Raw genomic sequence first — 20,913 nt, 5'->3', positions numbered from 1 at the left:
CCTCTATCTGCAGATCCCAGAAGCTCTGCAAGCACAGCCACGGGTGCTAGCCCCCGTGAGTGAGTTAGCGATCTCCGGGCTATTTGTATTTCTACTTTTTCCTGAAGTATAATAGGCATACCAAAAAAAGTGCCCGCACATGAGGGCAGCGTTTACTGGATCCTTCTCTCAAGCCGCACCCACCCATGTCACCAGCCCCCAGGTCAGGAAACACAATGCTGTCAGCCCAGACACCCCGCTGGAGTCCGCTCCAGTCACGACCACTGCACCCAACCCCACCCGGGCAGCCGCCAGCCACCCTGACTTCTAACACACTCAGCTGGTTTTGCCTGTCTACTGTTTGTGCATGGAATAACCTCGTGCACTCTGACGAATGCCTTCTCTCACTCTACATCATGTGCATGGGAGTCAGCCACCCTGTTCGTGTCTTTGCAGACTGTTCATTCTCACCGCTGCATAGTATTCTATGGGGCGGATACACCAGGATTTATTTGGTGGACTGCGATTTAAGCTTGCCTCCCCACGACACATTGCCTGGGATATGCATACACCTCTTAGGTCCTACAAGGAGCCCCGAACACTGTTTCCCCAGCCTCTGAACGAATACTGTCCGTGACGGGAGGCTCACCTCCTTTAAGGCAATCTTTTTGCATCTGATCCCTCTCCTCATCTCTAAAAGGTACCCACAACTGAATAACCATTCCACCTGTGTTCCGACCAAAGGAGAGCTAAGCTGGACTAGGAACTTCCCTCTTCCTTAGCTCTGGGCCCCTGCAGTCTAGGTACTACCCCCTGCCCCGTCGTTTTCACGTGGCTGTCGTAGCACTAGACCTCCCATACGTGTGGAGTTAACACGACTATGGAGCTTCTGAAGCCTAGAAGAAGGCGGTATTGGCAAGCAAGGTCAAGCCACAGAGTCACAGGAAGCAGACCCAGCCCTGCCCCCACACAAGGCCATCTGCCTGAAGTCTTTCCTCACAGGGGTATCCTTGACAGGGGGCCAGATGTCAGTATCCCCACCTCCGCCCTTGACCCAGCTCTGAAGTCTGACTCTTCTCCCGGGGCAAAGGAAAACCTGTCAATTCTGATGTAGACGCCTCTGCTGCTGAGTCACTATTAGTCAGGCCATGCCCGCAGCGGGCAGTGCGGAGGGAGGAGAGACACTGGACCGCCTTCCTCGGAGGAGCCGGCTAAGCTCCCTGCGACCTATATTTCTGAGACATAAACCCACTACTAAGTCCGTCAGCACGCCCCACGTCACACACTCTCAGAAGCTCCAGGCTCCCCCTTGGCCCTCTGGAGACAGGCCAGGAGGAAGGAAGGCTGCTGGCAGGAAGCGACAGGGAGAACACAGCCCGCAGAAATGGATTTACACAAATGGGGTGCACTAACCAGCCCTGAGCCCAGCTAAACGCAGCCATCCTGAAGTGCTCTGTTAAGAAGGAAATGCAGTGTTGGGGAAGGTCCACAATCCAGGGGCTCAAGGAGACAGGAAGCTCCCCTCAGGCCAACTGTGTCTGTGACCAGCCAGGGAAGGAAGTGGCCCAGGCTCTCTGGACTCAAAATTTTAGAGTCCAAAAAACCATTAATTTTTCTTTTCTTAACAACAACGCCAGTTATCTTCAAAGTTCCCACACACGGACTCAGTTCCTCTGACAAGAATGGCAAACAATGACTAAAATAAAAACCTAAACATTTCTTATTCAAAATGCCCAAAATTAAAAAGTGATGTTTTAAGATGGCATTTATGCTTCCAAAATTATTAAAGCTTAAAACTGCACTGAAACGTGAGGCACTGTGAGTGTGGGGGGTGGGGGGATTTGGGGAGACTTGGGGGGCACAGACAGGGAAGGACAAAGCAGACGGTGAACAACCAGGAAGTCTGGATGGAGGGTTATGTGGGAGTTCTTTGTGCTTGTCTTAAAACCTTGCTGTCAGTTCAATATTATTTCAAACAAAATGTTTAAAAATCGACTAAGAACTCCCTTACATTTCAGAAGATGAGATCACAACCCCAAGAATTCAGCACTGTTCATAGTCTGAGCTACTCTATGGGCAACAGGGGGCCCCCGGTTTTCCAGAAGCTGTATAGACCGGTGAGGTCTCACAAGAACGGACCGGCCAGTGCTTGTTTCTACCCTGCACATCAGACTTCTGGGACAGAAGTTCCTGTTCCATCCCTATTTTTCAACTGCCAGCCCTCCCGCAGCCCCTGGACCTTCCTCCGCCCACAGCCCTCACATTTCCTCACCACCAAAACCAAATTTAATACACAAAAACAATCAAGACAAAGACAAAACCCAGACTAAGAGCACTCCATGTTGGGAAAACTGTAACTTCTGAACCTAGAGTGCCTGGGTTCAAATCCCAGCTCTATCACTTACGAGCTAAGAGACCCAAGAAGCTGGTCACTTCACATCTGAGCCCGAATTTTCTCACCTGTGAAACAGGAATAATAATATCTACTGGCAAGGGTTGCTGGGATGATTAAATGAGTTAATCCATATGAAGTGCTTCCATCAGTGCCTCACATGTGACAAACGCCATGTATTTACTCTAGTAATACATCATTAAAATCATCGTCATCGTTGTTTTTTCTTTGCAGACGGGTTCACAGGGGCAGAGAAACAATGGAGCAGGAGACAAAGTGCCCCTGGGGCCGAGAAGGTGGGGACGGAGGCAGCGGAAGAAGAAAGGCTGCGGAAGTGAACGTAGGCAGTAAGCGCCCGTGGGGGAGACATGCCCGTACCTTACAAGCCCCGTCAAAGCTCACAGGAATGTCTGCAGCACAAGGGGGAAGGCCGCAGGCGGAGGTGGCTCAACCCAAGGACTGCAGGAACAGAGTGTCGGGTCACTGCTTGCTGCCACACGGAGGGAGCAGGGTGCCACCCCACGGCTGCCAGCCACCCACAAGGAGGAGCGATGCAGCGACCCCTGGGCAGGATTAGGAGCCCTAGCCGCTGGCAGCCTCCACACACTCACTAGATGCCTGGGCCGGTTCCTACAGCCCAGGAATGGAGGGACAGGCGGGGAAATCAACCTCCAGGCAGGGCCGTTGATGAGCGATACACCCAGTTCAGTGGCTGACTGAACAGTGATTCATCATTCTAATGATAGGATCATGGTTTGAAAGCTCTTAACCAACCCCCCCCAGAAGCAGGTTAAAGGCTGGAGTTAGCCCTTTCCTTGAAAAGGCAGAGCATTTGCTCCAGGTCTCACTCCAAAAAGTGGAGTCAACAGGAGTAACTGCTGGGCCCCATCTCAAAGTCTAGCCCGGAGCAAAAGGGTTTTCCGGGGAATTTAGTCATGGACCTTGCTGTGGACACACCCTCCGAACGCAAATATTTGGCGATCTCTGAATCCCCATCCTGGACGGCAGCCACAACCCAGGAGGCGAGCCACAAACTGGAGGAGCTAGAACAATACAGGCTTCCAAGGCGCAGACAGGATGGAAAGCCTGAGCAGGGGCTGTCACAGGGCCCTCAGCGAGCCAGGGACACAGCACTCACTGCAACCAGACACGCAGGAGGGGGTGGAGGGCTCCCACTCCGCCACCAGCAAAGGCAGTGGTGGGGGCTCGGGTACCAAGTGAGAGAGGAGGGGAGGTGATTACCCAGTCAAAGCCCTGCCTTAGTTCTTTCATTGCTGACAACCAACGACTCACAGGAGACTATTAAATTGGATGGCCAGGATCCCTGATCAGCCCTAGGGCTGCAAGCTACAATTCCCACTGCCCCACAGGTGACAGCCACTCCCTAGGAGGCCTGGGCCTTGGGCCAGGTGGGTGAGGAGGCCAATGACTTAGGAGTTTTGACCCAAGAGCTCTGCTGAATCTGTGCTGAGGAACGAACCCCAGGGTCCTGATGGAATGAAGGCCTCTATCCAACAGCTGCTGGGCCTCCCCCTTCACCCTCTCCCCCAGTGAGCGGCCCTGCAGCCCCTCCCACCCACCAGTTCACCAGGCAGTGGGGTCTCTCTTCAGGAGGTCACACCCTTCCGCCCAGGAGTCCCTCTCCACATACATCTGTGAGGACAGTGCTCTGGGAATTGGTTGCTGGAGGGAGCAGGACCCACCTGGGTTCCGCTGCCGTGCATGATGTTCTCCGGGGTGCCATACACCTCAGACTCCATGTGAACGTTCTGTTTTTTCTCATGATTCACTTGCACCCGCAGAATTCGAAAGGAAGACCCACCAAGATCCAGGGCAATGAAATCTCCCTTTTCTGTTTAAGGAGACAACAGGTATTGCATCAGATTCAAATTTTACAAGAAGGCCCCACGCTCTGCAGCTTCTCCCAGCGTCCAGCCATCAGCCTCCCCCTGCGGACAGCAGTGCCGGCCAGGAAGCAGGAGTCACACAGACCTCGCTGGTGCCCCCAGCCCACGCCGGCGTCCTCGGGCAGACACCTTTGAGCAGTGGCTCCCACTCCTGACAACAGGGGACTGAAACACATCTTTCTCTGATTCCTTATCCTTGTCAAAAACAGCACTGCTATCTATACATTAAAAGTAAAAACAGCACTTCATCCCAGAGAAGCCCCACCTCTGAGGTCATCCTGTACCTTGGGTTCCCTCCATGTCAGCTCAGACACCAATTACAGTGAGGCCAGAACTCCGTTTACTCCCCAGGGGATTTTTTTTCACTGTGATAAAATATACATAAAATTTACCATTGTAACCGTTTTTAAGCGTCCAGTTCGGTGGCATTAGGTACACTCCCAATGTTCTGCAATCATCAACACTATCTCCAAAACTCTGTATCACCCAAACAGAAACTCTGTAACCATCAAGCAGTAACTCCCCATCCCCCTCCCTCTCGGCCCTGTCTGGTAACCTCTATTCTCCTTTCTGTCTCTGTGAATTTGCCTGTTCTCGATATTTCATGTAAGTGAAATCATACAATAGTTGGCCTCTGGTGTCTAGCTTCTTTAATTTTGTATAAAAGCTCAAAGGTTCGGGTGAAAAAGGTGAAGGGATTAAGCAAAAATTAAAACAAAATAAAACAAAATCTCCAAGGTTCATGCACGCTGGAGCGCGTGCCAGCACTTCACCCCTTTTGGGGCCGAGCGATACTTTGCCGTGCGTACACATCACACTTTGTTTATCCGCTCCTCTGGCGGGGGCACGTGGGTTGTTTCCACCGAGGGGCAGTTTAAACAGAGGTCCCCTTGATCACATGAGAGCAAACTGGCCCGACACCGTCACGTGCTTCGGGGCCGACGTGTGCAGTAGCAGGGGCAGGCCCCCAAGGACAGAGGAAGACGATGGGACTGCATGCCGAGACCACCACCTAGCACCCAGGGGGGTGCCATGGGCAGGGCTCCAAACCATGAAGCTGCCATCAAACACTATCCTATTTCTCATCAGTTATCCCTAGACGTGCTCCCCCAAACTCAGTTAAAATCTGTCCATTTTACTTCTGATGCGAAGGTGACATTCTCACTGTCCCAATGCACAAGCCAGAGGTGACAGGCATTCCTCCCATGCTGCACCCCAGTGGTCCTCTAAGCCCTCAGTCCTAAAGCAGTAAACACAAGCCTGCTTGGGACACCTCGTTTTCCCGGGGAAGCATCTTTATTATTTTATTTTTCGTAACAGCATTATTGAGCTATCGTTCACACACCATTCAATTCACTCACTTAGAGCGTTCAATTCAACGGTGGTTGGTATATTCCCTTACGTAAACCGGTTTTAGAATATTTTCATCACCTCAAAAAGCAATCCTGTGCCCTTTAACTATCACCACTCAAGTCCCTTATCCCCCATGGTCCTAAGTAACCATGAAACGGTCGCCATCGATTTGCCTATTCTGGACATTTCATATAAATGGGATCACATATTAAGTGGCCTTTTGTGATGAAGTTCTTACACTTAGCAAAATATAACATATATCTTTTTTTAGGAAAATATTTTTAAGGTTCATCATATCATAGCCTATATCAGTACTTCATTCCTTTTCATGGCCAAATAGTATTCTACTGTGTGAATAGACTTCATTTCACTTACCCATTCATCTGTTAATGGGCATTTAGGTTGTTTACACCTTTTGACTATTATGGTTAATACCACTACGAATATTTGTGCCAAAGTTTTCATGTGGGCATTTATTTTTATTTCCCTTGGGTCCATAACCAGAAGTGGAACTGCTGAGTAAAACAGTTTCCAAAGTAGATGCACCATTTCACATTCCACCAGCAATACAGGAAGGTTCCACCTCCTCCACATCAACACTTGGTATTACCCATATTGTTTCAATTCATACTTCTCTGATGGCTAATGACAATGAGCACCTTTTCGTGTGCTTACTGTCCGTTCATATACATTCTCTAGAGAAATGTCTATTCAGATCCCTGGTTTATTTTAAAAACTGGGTTGTCTTTTCAGTTAAGTTGTATGAATTCTGTATGTCCAGGTACAAGTCCCTATCAGCCATATGACTCGCAAATATTTTCTCTCATTCCGAGTTGTCTTTTCACTTTCTTGATGGTGACTTTTAAAGCATAAAAGTTTTTAATTTTGACGAAGTACAATTTATTTTTTCTTTTGTTGTTTGTACTTTTGGTGTCATTATCTAAGAATCTATTGCGAAATCCAAGGTCACAAAGGTTCATACCCATGCTTCCTTCTAGAATTTTATAGCTTTAGGTCTTACATTTAGGTATAGGATCCATTATAAGTTAATTTTTGTGTATGATGAGGTAGAGGTCCAACCTCATTCTTTTGCATGTCGATAGTCATCCCAGCATTATTTGCTGAAAAGACTACCCTTTCCCTCACTGAATAGTCTGTCACTCTTGTCAAAAATCAAGAGACCCTAGCCCTGACCGGTGTGGCTCAGTTGGCTGGGCATCATCCAGCAAACCGAAAAGTCGCTGGTTTGATTCCCGGTCAGAGCACATGCCTGGGTTGCAAGTTCAGTCCCCGGTCGGGGTGCTTGCAAAAGGGAACTGACCAATGTTTCTCTCTCACATTGACATTTCTCTCTCTTTCTCCCTCCCTCACCCTCTCTAAAAATAAATAAAATCTTTTAAAAAAAACAAGTGACCATATATGTGTGGATTTACTTCTGAACTTCCAATTCCCCACGCCCCCCCCAGCTTCACTGACACAAAACTGACATCCTGCACTATCAGCTCTGACCCACTGAGCCCCATCTCCCCCCTCGCCAGCACCACTGCCTTGGCTATTGTTGCTCTGCAGTGAATTCTGAAACCGGGGAGTAAAGTCCTCCAACTGTTTTCTTCTTTTTGAAGATTATTTAGGTTCTTCTGGATCCCTTAAGCTCTTTTATTATTATTATTATTATCATTAAGTAACAACTGGTTTTTTAAGAAAACAAAGCATTCTCATTTATCGAGCCAGCGTCTTTGTACCTGAGCCCACCGAGCTGTGCGCTCTGCCGCGCTGCTCCGTGTCTGAACTTAAAACGGTGTTTGGTGTACAGTAAGAGCTCCACAAACACTGGAACTACCAAGGGTGTACAGGAATAAATAAACAAACCCAAGAACCCTTACACTGATTATCACTGTTCTGATCCTCTCTCTCGAGTTCCGTGAGGGAAAGACAACTCAGGATTCTTTACGCCTGACTCTGACACCCAGGACGGCACAATAAATGCTTGGCGGCTGCTTGATCACAGGGGTTGGGGGTTCATTCATTCATTCATTCATTCAATTCTGGCACCCCTGCTTGCTGTTCAGGAAGCAGGAAGCAGTTATGCCCCAGATTGGTTGGGTTTTTTTAATAAGAACTTTATTGAGAAATAATTCACATATCATAAAATCCACCCATTTAAAGTGTACAGTTTAATGGGTTTCAGTATATATTTAGAGTTGTGCAACTATCACCACTAATTTCAGAAAATCTTCACCAACCCAACCAAGAACCCCCACACCCGTTCGCAGTCACTCTCATTTCCTCCCAACCCCCCCCCCCCAGTCGTTATCCAACAGCCACTGATCTCCTGTCCGTCTCTGCAGACGTCCCTGTTCTGGGCGCTTCAGATGGCCGGACTCAAATGACACGCAGCCCCTGTGGCTGGCCCCTCTTGCCCACACTATTTGCCAGGGTCATCTGCGTCACAGCACGGATCGGCACCTCACTCTTTGCTGTGGCTGAACCGTGTCCCACAATATGGTACTAGGGTCCGGATGACGGGAGCCAGGGGAGACCGCTGGGAAGCAGGTGCCACAGATTGGTGGGAAATACTACCACCAGGTTAAAAAACGGAATTCGGTACGAGGAGGCCCCTCTCAGGAGGAAGTATTCCTACAATATCGGAAACACTTTGTATCACCATCTGCTGGCATTCATTGAGCCCTTCTACATCCCAGTCATTGGGTGCCGCACACGCATCATTTTCCTTCTAACCCTCTCAGCCCGATGAAGTGGGTGCTATTATGATCCGCACTCTGCAGATGGGCAGACGCAGGCTGGGAGGCGTGGGTAACTTAGACGAGCACACAGCCAATACGCAGCCAAGCCAGAGTTCAAATCCAAAGCCCAAACTCATAACCACTGGATAAACCTGCTTCCCCGACAGGCCATGGGGACAAGCATCCCGAGGATGGCACATCAGGAATGGCTACATTCCTTTTCGGGGGTCTCTAACACCCATGACTCCTTGCAGCTTTTGGTTTTGTTTTGCTTTGTCCTTAAAGTGAAGATAATTAAAACTCAGTCTGTTAAACAGCTATAAACCACTGTGTGTAGGGAAATACCAGATCACCTGCAAGAAGGTGTCAGTGTTGACACAGCAGGTGAGAGCTTCCAGCCCCTCGTGCAGGAAGGGGTCAGGTTTCAGGCAGCACCTTCGCAGGGCCCAGGCCAAAAGTTCGTCAAGCAGGGTAAGTGAAAATGACCTCAGCTGCCTGTGATCCGGGAGGGACCTGGCCTTAGGGTGCCTGGGGCTGGCCCACACTTCTGCAGCTCCGCCAAGACCCCTGCCTCGTCTCGCCTCCTGCCACGGGCTGTCCACCCCAGCTCTCTGCTGCTCCTTTTTTAAAGGAGCACAGGTCAGTGGGGCCCTAAGGAGTTAGAGTCAGAAAAGGCAACCAGAAAAGGTGGCCTTGAGATGTCAGGAGAATGCTAAGTACCGGGCACTCCACACACCGGGAAGTGGGAATGGGTGATGTGGGGGCCTTTCCCTGAAGGCAGTTTACAGAGGGTCAGGGTCCAGCCCAGCGCAGCTCCTGATCCTTCCCTGAGAGGTGACCCACACTCCCAGGTGTGTTTGTGCTGTAAGAAATGGCAGTTGGCACCTCTTCTACATGTAATTACATTTGCAGTTCAGGAAACAGGGGACAGACTATAACTCGCTTTCTCAGTTCATGGATTCGGAAGCTCCAATCAGACCTGCTGAATGACCTGCTCACAGTCACACCTGCGGCAAGGCCAGGGCCCCTCCCTTTTCTTAGTCATTCGTATTCTCACAAACACCGTAATGCTCATTATTTTCTATGGGTATATGTCCTGTTTTCCCCCATTGGATGATATGCAACATGAAAGAAGGGGCAACTTAACACGCTCACCTCCCTCCCGCAGCACCGAGTCCTGCACACAGCGGCCACGAGTTCGGGTCTGCTGCCTGGTCAGGTGCGGGGTCTGCGGGGCCCTATTCTCCGCCACACGAACAACAAGGAATGACATCGTGTAAAGGCAACAAGCTACCTGGAAGATTTTGTTGGCTGTCTAGCATCTCTTTAGATAACTACCCTCCTGTTTTATATCTGAGGTTGGAGGTGGGGCCGACATCCCTGCTGTAGCTCCAGAGGACCAATGTGTGACCCGGGAGCACCCAGAGTCACCCATCTTGGCACTAGGATTGATGGGTTCAGCATGGGCACATGACCCATGTCGGACAATCATCACCGTCTCCAAGGCAGTGGGGTCGCCACCTCTGAGGTGAGGTGCCAGCTAGGGCTGCCAGGCCGTCGCCACCATGAGGGAGAGGTGGCCCCTGAAAGACAAGACACAGGTGACCCCTACATACAGAAGCCAACTTACAACTAACTTTCCCAGTTACACGAACCTAGAATTTGGACCTCTTCTGCTTATACAAATTGGAGTTAGATTTCTTTCAGCTATAACCAGAAAGCTCCCAAGTTCAATATTCTTCTTTAGACAATGAGTCCCCCAAATACTTGCCCTCATAACAAAGGGGGTCTCTCATCCCATTTTACCTCAGGTTGGTTCCCCGACTCAGAGCTGTCGTCCGTGGGGTCACCCACATTTTGTGGGGTATCGGGGTGGGGGTGAGACAACCTGTCTTTGCTTCCCCCTTGACCTGCCACACCCTGCCCACAATATCAACAGGGATGATGTGAATTCTGATAATCTCTGACTCTTTCCTCCAGGGTTAGATGTGCACACTGAGGCCTGAGGGGTGGGGGCGCTCTCACTGGCTCCGTGGGTTGGGAAGGGCCGTCCAATGAATTCTTACACAGTCAGCTATTAAGTTACAAAGACGAAGAAGAGGGCCACGGCCACTGCAACCCCGTGGTGGTTTGCAGTTTGCAAAGCACTGTCACCTGACCCTCCTGAGAGCCTGAGGCTGGCAGGGAAAGGGTCACCGTGCCCATTTTACAGAGGAGGAAATGGAGGCTTAGAAAAGTGAGGTGACTTCTACAAGGTCACACAGACAATGAGCAGCAGAGCCAGAGACTGATCCCGTGTTCTGAACTTTTATTTATTTATTTTTCTTTTCATTTCAGCCTCTTTCTGCAGCCACGGGCATCCCTCCAACTTCCTCTTCAAGTCTTTGGCCTCAACCTTCCTTTCTGCTGCCGGTGCATCCTACTTGCAACTTCGTTCCACGTGTCCCATTTCCCTGCAGCCAGGAGAGCGGCTCTTCCAGAGAAGGCTCATTAAACAAAGCATCTGAAGGGCCCCTGGCAACTCTCCACTTTCTAATGACAGCCATTATTACCAGCAAATGACAGAAAACAAACAAGGGGACAGATGTCTCTCTTGAGTCCAGGCCTGCGCTGGACTACGGGGCAAACAAACACTCCACTTGCGTGAAATGCCTGCCTTTGCCTTGCTCGATGAATTAATTCTGCACACGAGATACGAAGGCTCTCCCTCCTGTCTGCGATCCAGGTACTTGATGAGTAAAAAAAACAAAACAAAGCTAGAACACTAGCCATTCAGGGGACTTCACGGATGGGAAGAACTCCGAGGTAATCCCACCATCTCTCCGGATGAGGAAAGAGACAGAGACAAGTGACCAGCCCAAACGTTGCGGGGAAACAAAGGAAACACTTTCCTCCCTTTTGCTGGAAAGGAGCCCCACACACTTTGGGGCTCAAAAACTTAACGGTGACCACACCGCAAATCAAATACTTTTAAACTTACCCTTTTGGATAGAGCGTGTTAGGAACCATGAAGCAGGAACAAAGAAATGATTCAACTCAATTTGCCCTCAAAAGCTTACAATATAATTAGTATTTACAATATTCTTTTTTTTTAATATTTTATTTATTTATTTATTTGGAGAGAAGGAAAGGACAGGAAAAAGATTGGGAGAGAAACATCAATGTGTGGTTGCGTCTTGCACGCCCCCAACTGGGAGCTTGGGCCGCAACCCAGGCATGCGCCCTGACGGCCATCTTTTGGTTCACAGGCCGGCACTCAACCCACTGAGCCACACCAGCCAGGGAACAATATCTTGAAGGATAAACGAGAAGAGAGGGGAAAAAAGGAAGGTTTTACAAATAAAACAGAGACACCAGGGTCTTCAGAAGAACACTGGGCAGCTTTGAAAAGAGATGTCTGTTCAGCCCAGTCACCAGTGTAAAAGGCTTTAGTACCTTCCTCTTTTATTTATTATCCATTCCTTTCCTATTCCAAAAAGGATATACAGCATCTAAAAGCCACTTTAGGGTTTAAAATATTTAATATATGGATTACTGAAGAGCAATTAAACAAAAACATTACCCATAGAAAATGTCCAAAGGCAAAAAAACTAATAAAAACGGGCTGATACATTTACAAAAAATCAGTAGATGTTCAGTCCACCAGGGTAAAGGTCAGCAGGCAAAGAAAGGTTCGTTTCTCCCTTTGACTTGGACTTCACGTCACCACTTAGGGGCAGGAACATCTCCCCGAGAGGCACACCCAATCTTTCCTTCAGTGGTTTGGGATCACCACCAATTCTGCTGCTGACTAATTACAGAGTTGAAGCAGTAATTACCATTTCGGAAAGGGAACGGCTCCGGGTTTACTATGAAGGAGATGGCACTCTGACTACTCCAAGGGCCCTTCTGGTTCCTGGCTGATAGTAGCGTAGGGGAGGAGAAGGTGGAGGCACTTTGGCCGCACAGGGGCTGGCACTGGACTTGGGTCAGGTATCAGAGGCCTTGGCTTCAATGTCAGAGTCAGTGGGGGGCTGCAGGGGCCATTCCAAGAGGAGTGCGGGCGGCTCCGGGGCACCTGAACTGAACGCACCCATGAATGAACCTGCCCGTGGAAATTAGAAACAGCCATAGGGAAAAAGGCTATAGGGTGTGTTATAGTTGCATTGTGTCCCCCAAAAAGATATGTGGCAATCCTAACCCTAGGCACCCATAAATGGGACCTTATGTGCAGAGAGGGTCTTTGCAGATGCAATCAAGTTAAGATGAGGTCATCAGTGCGCATCTTAATCCAACTGGTTCCCTTCTGAGAGGAAAATGTCATTTGAAGGCAGAGGCACGCGGGGGAACACCACGTCCTGACAGAGGCAACCTGTGGAGATGCGGGGCAAATCAAGAAACACCGAGACCACTACCGGAAGCCAGAAGAGGCAAGGAAGAGGATCTCAGGAGCATGGCCCTGCTGACACCTTGGGCTTCTATCTTCCAAAACTGTGAAACGGTGCATTTGCGTTATTTAAAGCCAGCAGTTTGTGGTGCTTTCTACGGCAGCCTTGGAAACTAATACAGGGTGGAAGAAACACTCGGCGGGGTGAGGGGAGGGCTGAGGAGGTGGGGGTGAGAGGGGAACAGCACTGCGTGCAGGCGAGCAGACCCAGGCCCACGCACTGAGGGCGGGCCGCACACTTCAGAACTCCGGTTTCACTTCCTCCTCCTCCCAGCACGGCTCTGCTCCTCAGACACCGGAGACATCCAGCCCCTGCACGGCGTAGCGCCACATCTGTCATCACACCTCAGGTACAACGGATTGTGAGACACGGCGTTATGTTACATAAGAAAGAAAAATGCTGCCAATAGTAATCATAACGTGACTACTGTACAATGCATTGCTGATTCCAGAGATACTCAAATAAAAAATTATCTCGAAATAGATAAAATATGGGAGAAAGATCAAACAGGTTCGGGGCAAGGCAGGTAAGCCAGGTTAAGCATGTTTCTTCCCTGCGGGACTGTCACGGCCTATACTGGTTGGTGTCTGTTCCGAATCCCTACGAGGGGGCTGCAGAAATGTTGGTTTTCCCAGCAAGTCTGAGTTCTCAGCCTTGTTTGGAAGAGTAGCTGATGGGGGCAAATGGCTAGTTGATTAGTGAACTTGGATGGCGCTCTGAGACCCTCAACCTGGAAACGGTTCGGGAAAGAGCAAGGAAGAGGACACGCTGCGGACATCCAGTCCTAGGATGGGGAGCTGGCTGAAGGAGGGTCGGGAGGAAAGGGATGTGTTAGCCCTAGGCAGTCACACAGTCAGGTGCCCCCAAAATATCAGGTACCCTTCTGAGGAATTCCAAGTAAAGGGGGGCCATGCCCACCCACCTCCCCTCCCCTTCCTCCTTTGTCAGCTGGCAGCAGGCACAGCCACGCCTCCCCTACAGAACTGCAGGACTCCACTAGCTAATGCTGGTTGTGCATGCCATCCGGGGCTGGGAAAAAGCCAGAGGGGACTACAAAGCCAGCGACATCAGAACAAAGCCCAGGGCATACCACAGCCCAGTCACTCTGATGGCCAGAATCTCTCCGGTAGTCATTAAAACATGAAACTGCTGGTAATGAAGACCTTAAGGAAAACCAAGGGATGGAGGTGAGGTAGATTTTAAATAGTCAACAACCATCAGATACAAATGCCAATGTGTGTGCATGAAGCAAAGCCCACGGGTGGCCACAGAGCAGAGCACAGGCATCTGAATCTTCCAGGACTCGTCAAGGCCAGCTGCGGGCACAGCAGGGCTTTCTCACAAGCCCTGCCCTTGCCCATCTTTCGTGCACGTCAGCTGCACCAGCTGCAGACTTCCTGCCATCCACTTCGCAGGCTGCATACCAGATGCCCGAATGTCCGCTCTACACAAGCCCCCAGAGCATGGAGCGAGGGCCGCCCTCTCAGGGTGCGTACTCACAACCCCAGGAGAAACTTCTCCCCCTCTCTCGAGTGCAGCAGAACCCCAGCCGAGAGCAGTGGGGTGGCTGGACGGAACAGCCTCCTCTGAGCAGGCTAGTCAGCCTCCACTGTCAAGTGCAGGGACCGAGCCCCCGACTCCCCACCGCGGGGCGGGGCATGGGTCAACATACGCACACTGACGGGGTCATTTTTTTCTTCAGTTCTCTCTCCCCTTACCCTTCTCTGCTTTGGGGGCTACCTAGAGTTAGCATCTGTGAAATTTGTTCAGATGTGGACCTGAACCTCCCCTCTGCGGCTGAGACCCACCTGGTCACTAGGATTGCTACTGTTTTTGTAAGGAGGCCTTGATGCCCTGGGGGAGAGATTCTCCTAAAATGAACTCTTCGTTGTTCTGCAGCCTTTCATGTTCTGGGGACATAAGCATCTCTCAGATCTTACACGTCATCTGTGAGATCCATAAAAACTACCCTTTCCTTTTTTGTTTTTTTTTAACGATTTTATTTATACATTTTTAGAGAGAGGGGAAGGGAGAGAAAAAGAAGAGGAGAAAAACACTGATGTGCGAGAGAAACACCTGTTGGTTGCCTCTCGCACGTCCCCAGCCAGGGACCTGGGCCGCCACGCAGGCACGTGCCCTGACCAGGAATTGAACCGGCGATCTTTCAGTTTGTGGGACAATGCCCAACCCACTGAGCCACAGCAGTCAGGGCAATACTACCCCTTCTTATCACAAGCCACTAGACAGGACAATAAGGGCAGGTCAGCCTTGTCCAGCCATGGTATCCCTAGTGCCTGACACATGGTACACGCTCAGTAGACCTCCGATGGATAAATGGATTGATGATAGATGGAGGGTGGATGGAGGATGGATGGAGGATGGTTGGATGGATGGATGGAAGAATGGACAGGAGAACAGATGGATGAAATGGTAAGTGAATGAATGAGTGAGTGGATGAGTGTGTGAAGAAATAAATGAAAGTTGGAAGGATGTTTCCACAGAGCATTCGGCCCTTGGAGCCAACTCTGGATAAGAGACTCACCTGACCCATCAGGAATGGACCTTACAAACGTTGGCAACATCTTGACTGTGGCTGTCGGATTAAAATCCCGGGAAAGACCGTTCTTCATCTCCTTCTGGAAACGAGTCATTATGTCTACCAGAGTTTCATCGGAGAGCCGCATGGCATAGAGATACTTGTCAATCTGGGGGAGGGATGAGAAGGAAGGAGAGTGAGGAAGGTCATTTCAGCTCAAGTTTGGCTGGGGAAGGACAGAGCAGGTGAGGTTCCCACTTGCCTAAGACAACCTGGCTCCAGCGGGCACTTGACCACCTATGCTGGCACGTCATAAGATGCCATCAACCATGTCACTCAGAGCACACTTGCAAATGATCTGAGCCCTAATTCCTCCCCTGTAAAATGAACCAAATATCTCCAAGGTCCCTTTCAAGCCTCTAACATCACGTGGAAGCTGCCCTTTGATCCCCAAGGACATGCCAGAGGCACCTTCAGCTTCCACAAAACTCCTTCCCTCTATGACAAGTGGCTGGCTCATCCTCACGGGAATGGCAGTGCTACAGAGGTTAAGAATGAGAGCTCCAGGGCCGGCAACCTGGAGTTCAAATCCCAGCCCCATCACTTAACAGATGTGTAAACTTCAGCTTCCTCAACTGAAAAACAGAGATGATTAACAGGACCTAACTCACAGGCTGCTGTAAGATCAAATGCGATGGAGAAGCACTAAGGACACGGCAAGAGTTCAATAGACATCAGCTTACTAACATGAGACAGTGGGCCGATGCGTTTCCTCGGGTGTGATTTCTAGGTAGGTAGAAATAGTAGCCGAACGGCTACAGCCCTTCAGAACACGGAGCGACAGGACCAGAGCAGGGACCCTAACCTCGCCATCCCCAGAAGCTATGGAGACAGCCCCCCAGGCTGCCATGCCCTTGTACCAGGGCCGATGTGACCACGCGGCCAAGTCAAACAGTGTACTGACCTAACCTGCTCCTCCTCCTGGGTCCCCTTTCTCCTCAAGCTTCCCAGGCTCCTAACCTCAGGCCCGCTGGGCTGCCATGGGTTGTTCTTCCTTCATAGTATCTTCCATTCATTCTCTCAAAAAGTATTTATTGGGCACGTACTGTGAGTCTGGCTCTGGGCTACATATGTGTCCGCACGCTGCCTGTCCACATGGAGTTCGTTCACCGAAGTCTTTTTGAGTCACTACTCCTCCTTTTTGCCACTCCTCAACTTAGGAAGCCCTGACAACCACATGCGCAGATTGCTGATTTCTGATTACTCATTCATGCTCTGTAATAGTTTTCCATCTTCAATCCCTCAACCTTCCAACCAATCCTCCTACACCACTGCCACACTCGCCTTCTTAAACCGCGACCCCTGTTCAAAGCCTTGAGGTGCCTTCCCGTGTTCGAGGACCTGTGCTCGTAGGTGTGGCTCCGTGCCAAACCTCCTCTACCTTTCCTGGTAGGTGCTGGGCTTTCCTACTAAGATGCCCTTCCTTCTCTTCCCAGATACCCAAATCTCACCTACCCTTCCATGTTCAGATCAAATGCCACCTCCTCCTGCAGATGTCTGAGTCTGGCTAAAGACAACCCCTCCCTCAGCACTGATGTCTCCCCAAGGTCTAGCTTGGACCGCCGCTTTCTGCACCTGTCACCTCTGTTCACCGCGACCTCCCAGTGCCTTGCACGCAGCCGTGCATATGGAAGGCTCCTGGTGGATAGAGAGACGGATTTATGACCCAGGGAGCCTGAAAAGACCTTGACGCAGATTTGCTTCTGGGAATGGAATCTCACGCTCACTTTTCAGGGCGGCTGGAAATGTCCTGGCTCAAGGACACAGAGTCCCCAGTCCTAGGTCATTTCTGCATATTTTGCTCCTTGGCAGCCTTCTTGCTTTGGTCTCCAAGCCTCGTGTTCCCCCAGGCCCTGCCTCCTCCTGCCTCACTGACAATCAAGGCATTGGCGGAAGTCCCCCAGCGTCCTTTGTAGCCAGAGACAATCCTGCCCCCACCACGATCACTTCTACTGCAACCACCTTTTCCTTTCCTCTTAGTGGCAAAGCAAAGAAGAGCAATCAGAAACCGCCAAGAGCTCAGGTAGAAAATGCCAGAATCACAACCCTACCAGGAGACAGGCTCTGTTCTACCCCCAAGGTTGGCAGCACCGGTTCAGCAGTCCCGGCCCCCATCGCACCCACAGTCTGAGGAGGGTGAGGTGGTCAAGATACAAGTGGCCACAGCAGCAGCCAGGGGTCTGCTGAGCGCAAGCCAGAGGAGAGTGCACCCAGGCACAAGCAAGAGCATGTGTGAAGGCCAAAGGCAAGGGAAGGTGATCTGTGCAATGAACAGAAATAAATTCCATACGGGTCGAGCACACAGTGTGAGACAACGGGAAAGACTTTCAAGAGCCAAACCGTGCAGGGCTCTGTGAGCCACATAAACAAATCTGGATTGACTCCGAAGCACAGCGAGCCTTGGGATGACTTAATGAGTATTCACAAACAAGATCTGTGCTTAGAAAAGATCGAGCTGTAAACTGGGTAGAGAGCGGGCAAGCAAGAGCGAGTCCACGCAATAACAGTCACATTGCTACCCCAGCGTTTTGGACATGCTTCGACCGCCACACTCCTCACCCTGCATTACGGTTATCTGTTTGTTCACATTTCCATCCCCTCTGATAACACGTGAGTTCCCCCAGGGAAAGGAAACATGTCGAATAGACCTTTGGAACTCACCCAGTTGCCCGGTACAAAATAGAAATTCAGTTGATGCTGGGTGCTGGAATAACACTTTATCATTATATTGTGGTTTACAAATGATTTCACATCCAGTATGTCATTTAACCTTCCAAACGACCCTGTCAACGAGACATTCTTAATCCCCATTTTACAGATGCAGAAGCTAAAGGCTAGTTGAAAGCACACAGCCGGGAATTGGGTCTCACACCTGCAAGTGTAACGCTGTCCTCACCATCATCCCCACCCCTGAGGGAAGGCCCATCCCCTGCTCTGTGGAGGACAGGCCCAAAGTAGAGCTGCTGAGGTCTTCCAATTGAACAGGGAGAAGCTTCTAGAAAAGGCAGGGCTCTCCATTACTCCACACCCTTCCTGCCTCCTAACTCAAGGCACAGGGACGCTGATCTGAAACTCCCAATGTTTTAGGACAGACAAGCCAAACCCAGACAGAGCCTGGCAGGCTGCCCCCAAGTGTTTGCAGTGGGGGGAGGGAGGGCGAGTGCCTCCTCTGCCTGAGGTTCATGAATCGTCTTCATGTGGTACAACCCCTCTCCAAAGAGATGTGGAAAGACATGGGGCCAAAAAGAGTGTGCACACTGGAGGAGAGCTGGTGCTGAGCGTGAGGCATCCTGGATCTCCTGTGAATTCGGATAAGCTGAAGGGAGCCCTTTCCACTGGTCTGCGGGAGGGTCAGGAGGAGCCTCTGAATTTGCAGACAGCCTGGGGCCGGGCTGCCCAGGTACCACCGCTCTGCGTGCCTCACTGAAAAAGGGCCTCTTTCCCTCATTCAGAACCAGCCTCGAGCTGCCACTGTCCACCTGGGAAGGGGGCCGAGAATGGTGGTGGTGGAAGGAGGTAGGAAAGTGTTAGGGAAACCATTCCTGCCCACTTGTCCAGATCTCGGTGTGGCTGTGCCCTGTAAGAAACCCAGTAACAGAGCTGCTCTTTCTCCTTACAGAAGGTGTGGCCAGAAGCCCAGGAAGGGGGAGATGGCAGAGGGTGCAGACCTAGAAAAGGACAACTTCTGGTCATTGGAGGTTTGGCAAGGTCTGCAGTCCTTTCAGCTTTTCTATTTCTGTTCGCTCTTCACTGCATGTCCAGATCTCCTCCTCTCTCCCACCCGTCCCACTTCCACTTCCCCACTCTGTCCTCCTCTCTTAGGGTACGCCCTCCAACTGCTCTGGCCAAACACCGGTGCCCGAACCATCCCTCCTGTGCCTCCAACCCCCAGCCCACATCGTGGTGACCAGAGGGCGCAGCACAGAACCTCTTCTAGTGGCTTCAAGCGGCAAGCCCGGCCTTTGGCACATCTGTCACAGGACAGCCGTCATTGCACACAGGCACGCAGGACTCTGGTTGGGCTGGGAGCATGTGGGGAGGGGCCGGGGCCCCAGACAGCACAAGCCAAGCAGAGTCCTGCAGACTCCTGGCAGAGACTGGCGAGGACCCCGGTCCAGCCTCCAGGGCGTCCGTCACCTGAAGGGAAGAGCCCTTCTCCAGAGGGCGAGAGCCAGGGCGGCTGCACTGGGTGGGCAGTTTTGCCCAACTATTGGGTTGGCCAAAAAGTTCATTTTTTTTTTCCATAAGAGGTCCCTAGTAGCACTTAGTTGTCTTTAACTTCATTCAAAACCATCTTGTTAGACTGTATTGTGACAGCTGTCATATTAGCGTGCATTTAAAAAAAAACTTACCAAAAGTGGTGAATGTTTGTGCAGCCATTTTAATATTGAATATGGAAGAAAATATGCAGCATTTTTGTCATATTATGTTTTATTATTTCAAGAAAGGTAGAAATGCAAAAGAAAAAGACTTTTGCAGTGTATGGAGAAGGTGCTATGACTGAGTGAACGTGTCAAAAGTGGTTTGTGAAGTTCTGTGCTGGAGATTTCTCACTGGACAATGCTCCAAGCTCGTATAGACCAGTCGAAGTTAATAGCGATCAAATAGAGACATTAACTGAGAACAATCAATGTCATACCACAAGGGAGATAGCTCAAAATATCCAAATCAATAAAGTTATTGGTGAAAATGAAAAATGTATCTTTTATGAAAAAACCAAATGGACTTTTTGGCCAAACCAATATTATGAAGTACTTGTCCTGCATTGTCCTACTTGCAGTCCAAGAGAGCCTGGAAGCTCCAGAGGCTGGAACATGGCAGAGGCAGCTCAGGAGATGTCAGAAGGGAGAACACAGCCTCGCCAAGTCCCCTGGCCCAGAGCCATCAGCTAATGAACAAACCCAGTGGCCACGCACTGTGCTAAACTCAAACATTTCTGTGTTCAACCTCGGAGCCCCTCCTGCTCCCAAGAGAACATGCACAGAAAATCAATTCAAGACCAGACATGCCCAAGGGAACAGGCCCATCGCGGCAGGAGGTGTAACCACTGGTCACCTGGGCACTCTGACCCGCTGTGGAAGGGGGCACGGCCATGGAAAATTTCCACTCCCTCTCTCGTCCTCTCTCGTGAGGATCAAGAATGACGCAGAGCCACAGGTGCCTGGTGGGCCTTTAAAGTGAAGTTCCTGAAAAGGAAATCGGGGAGCTGGCAGTGAAGGGTTAAGAAGGCCTCTTGCTTAAGGGCAGGGCAGAGGTTTCAACATCAGATTCACTTCTCCTTCTTAGACTGACACGGGAGAGAACAGGTTCTGGGTGATCTATTAACGGTCACATCTGCAGAGGGCCTTTTCGCTTATACACAGGACTTTCACCCGTATTAGCCCATTTGGATGTCACAGAAAGAGATGCAACGAGCTCACAGGTGCCAGGCGCTGGGCATGAAACAGGTGCTTTGTATGTTAGGTCCCTTTCTCCCAGCGCAACGACCAAGTGAAGTAGGCAGGAAAGACACTGT

At 50.4% G+C, this 20,913-nt stretch overlaps 1 protein-coding gene across 3 annotated transcripts in view; it reads right to left on the bottom strand.

Moving 5' to 3' along the window:
• Positions 1 to 20,913, bottom strand: part of HK1 (hexokinase 1) — a 63,109-nt gene that overhangs the window by 25,903 nt on the left and 16,293 nt on the right. For all 3 annotated transcript variants that reach the window (XM_045196021.3, XM_024561242.4, XM_045196022.3), the window contains exons 2-3: positions 15,345 to 15,507; positions 4,075 to 4,223 (exon numbers count right to left, since the gene is read on the bottom strand). In XM_045196021.3, coding sequence (XP_045051956.2) covers positions 4,075 to 4,223; positions 15,345 to 15,507 — 312 coding nt within the window. The remainder of the gene's footprint in view (positions 1 to 4,074; positions 4,224 to 15,344; positions 15,508 to 20,913) is intronic.

Source organism: Desmodus rotundus, chromosome 4, assembly GCF_022682495.2.
Source record: "Desmodus rotundus isolate HL8 chromosome 4, HLdesRot8A.1, whole genome shotgun sequence".
Lineage (NCBI taxonomy): Eukaryota > Metazoa > Chordata > Mammalia > Chiroptera > Phyllostomidae > Desmodus > Desmodus rotundus.
This window is presented reverse-complemented; position numbering and strand designations above follow the sequence as displayed.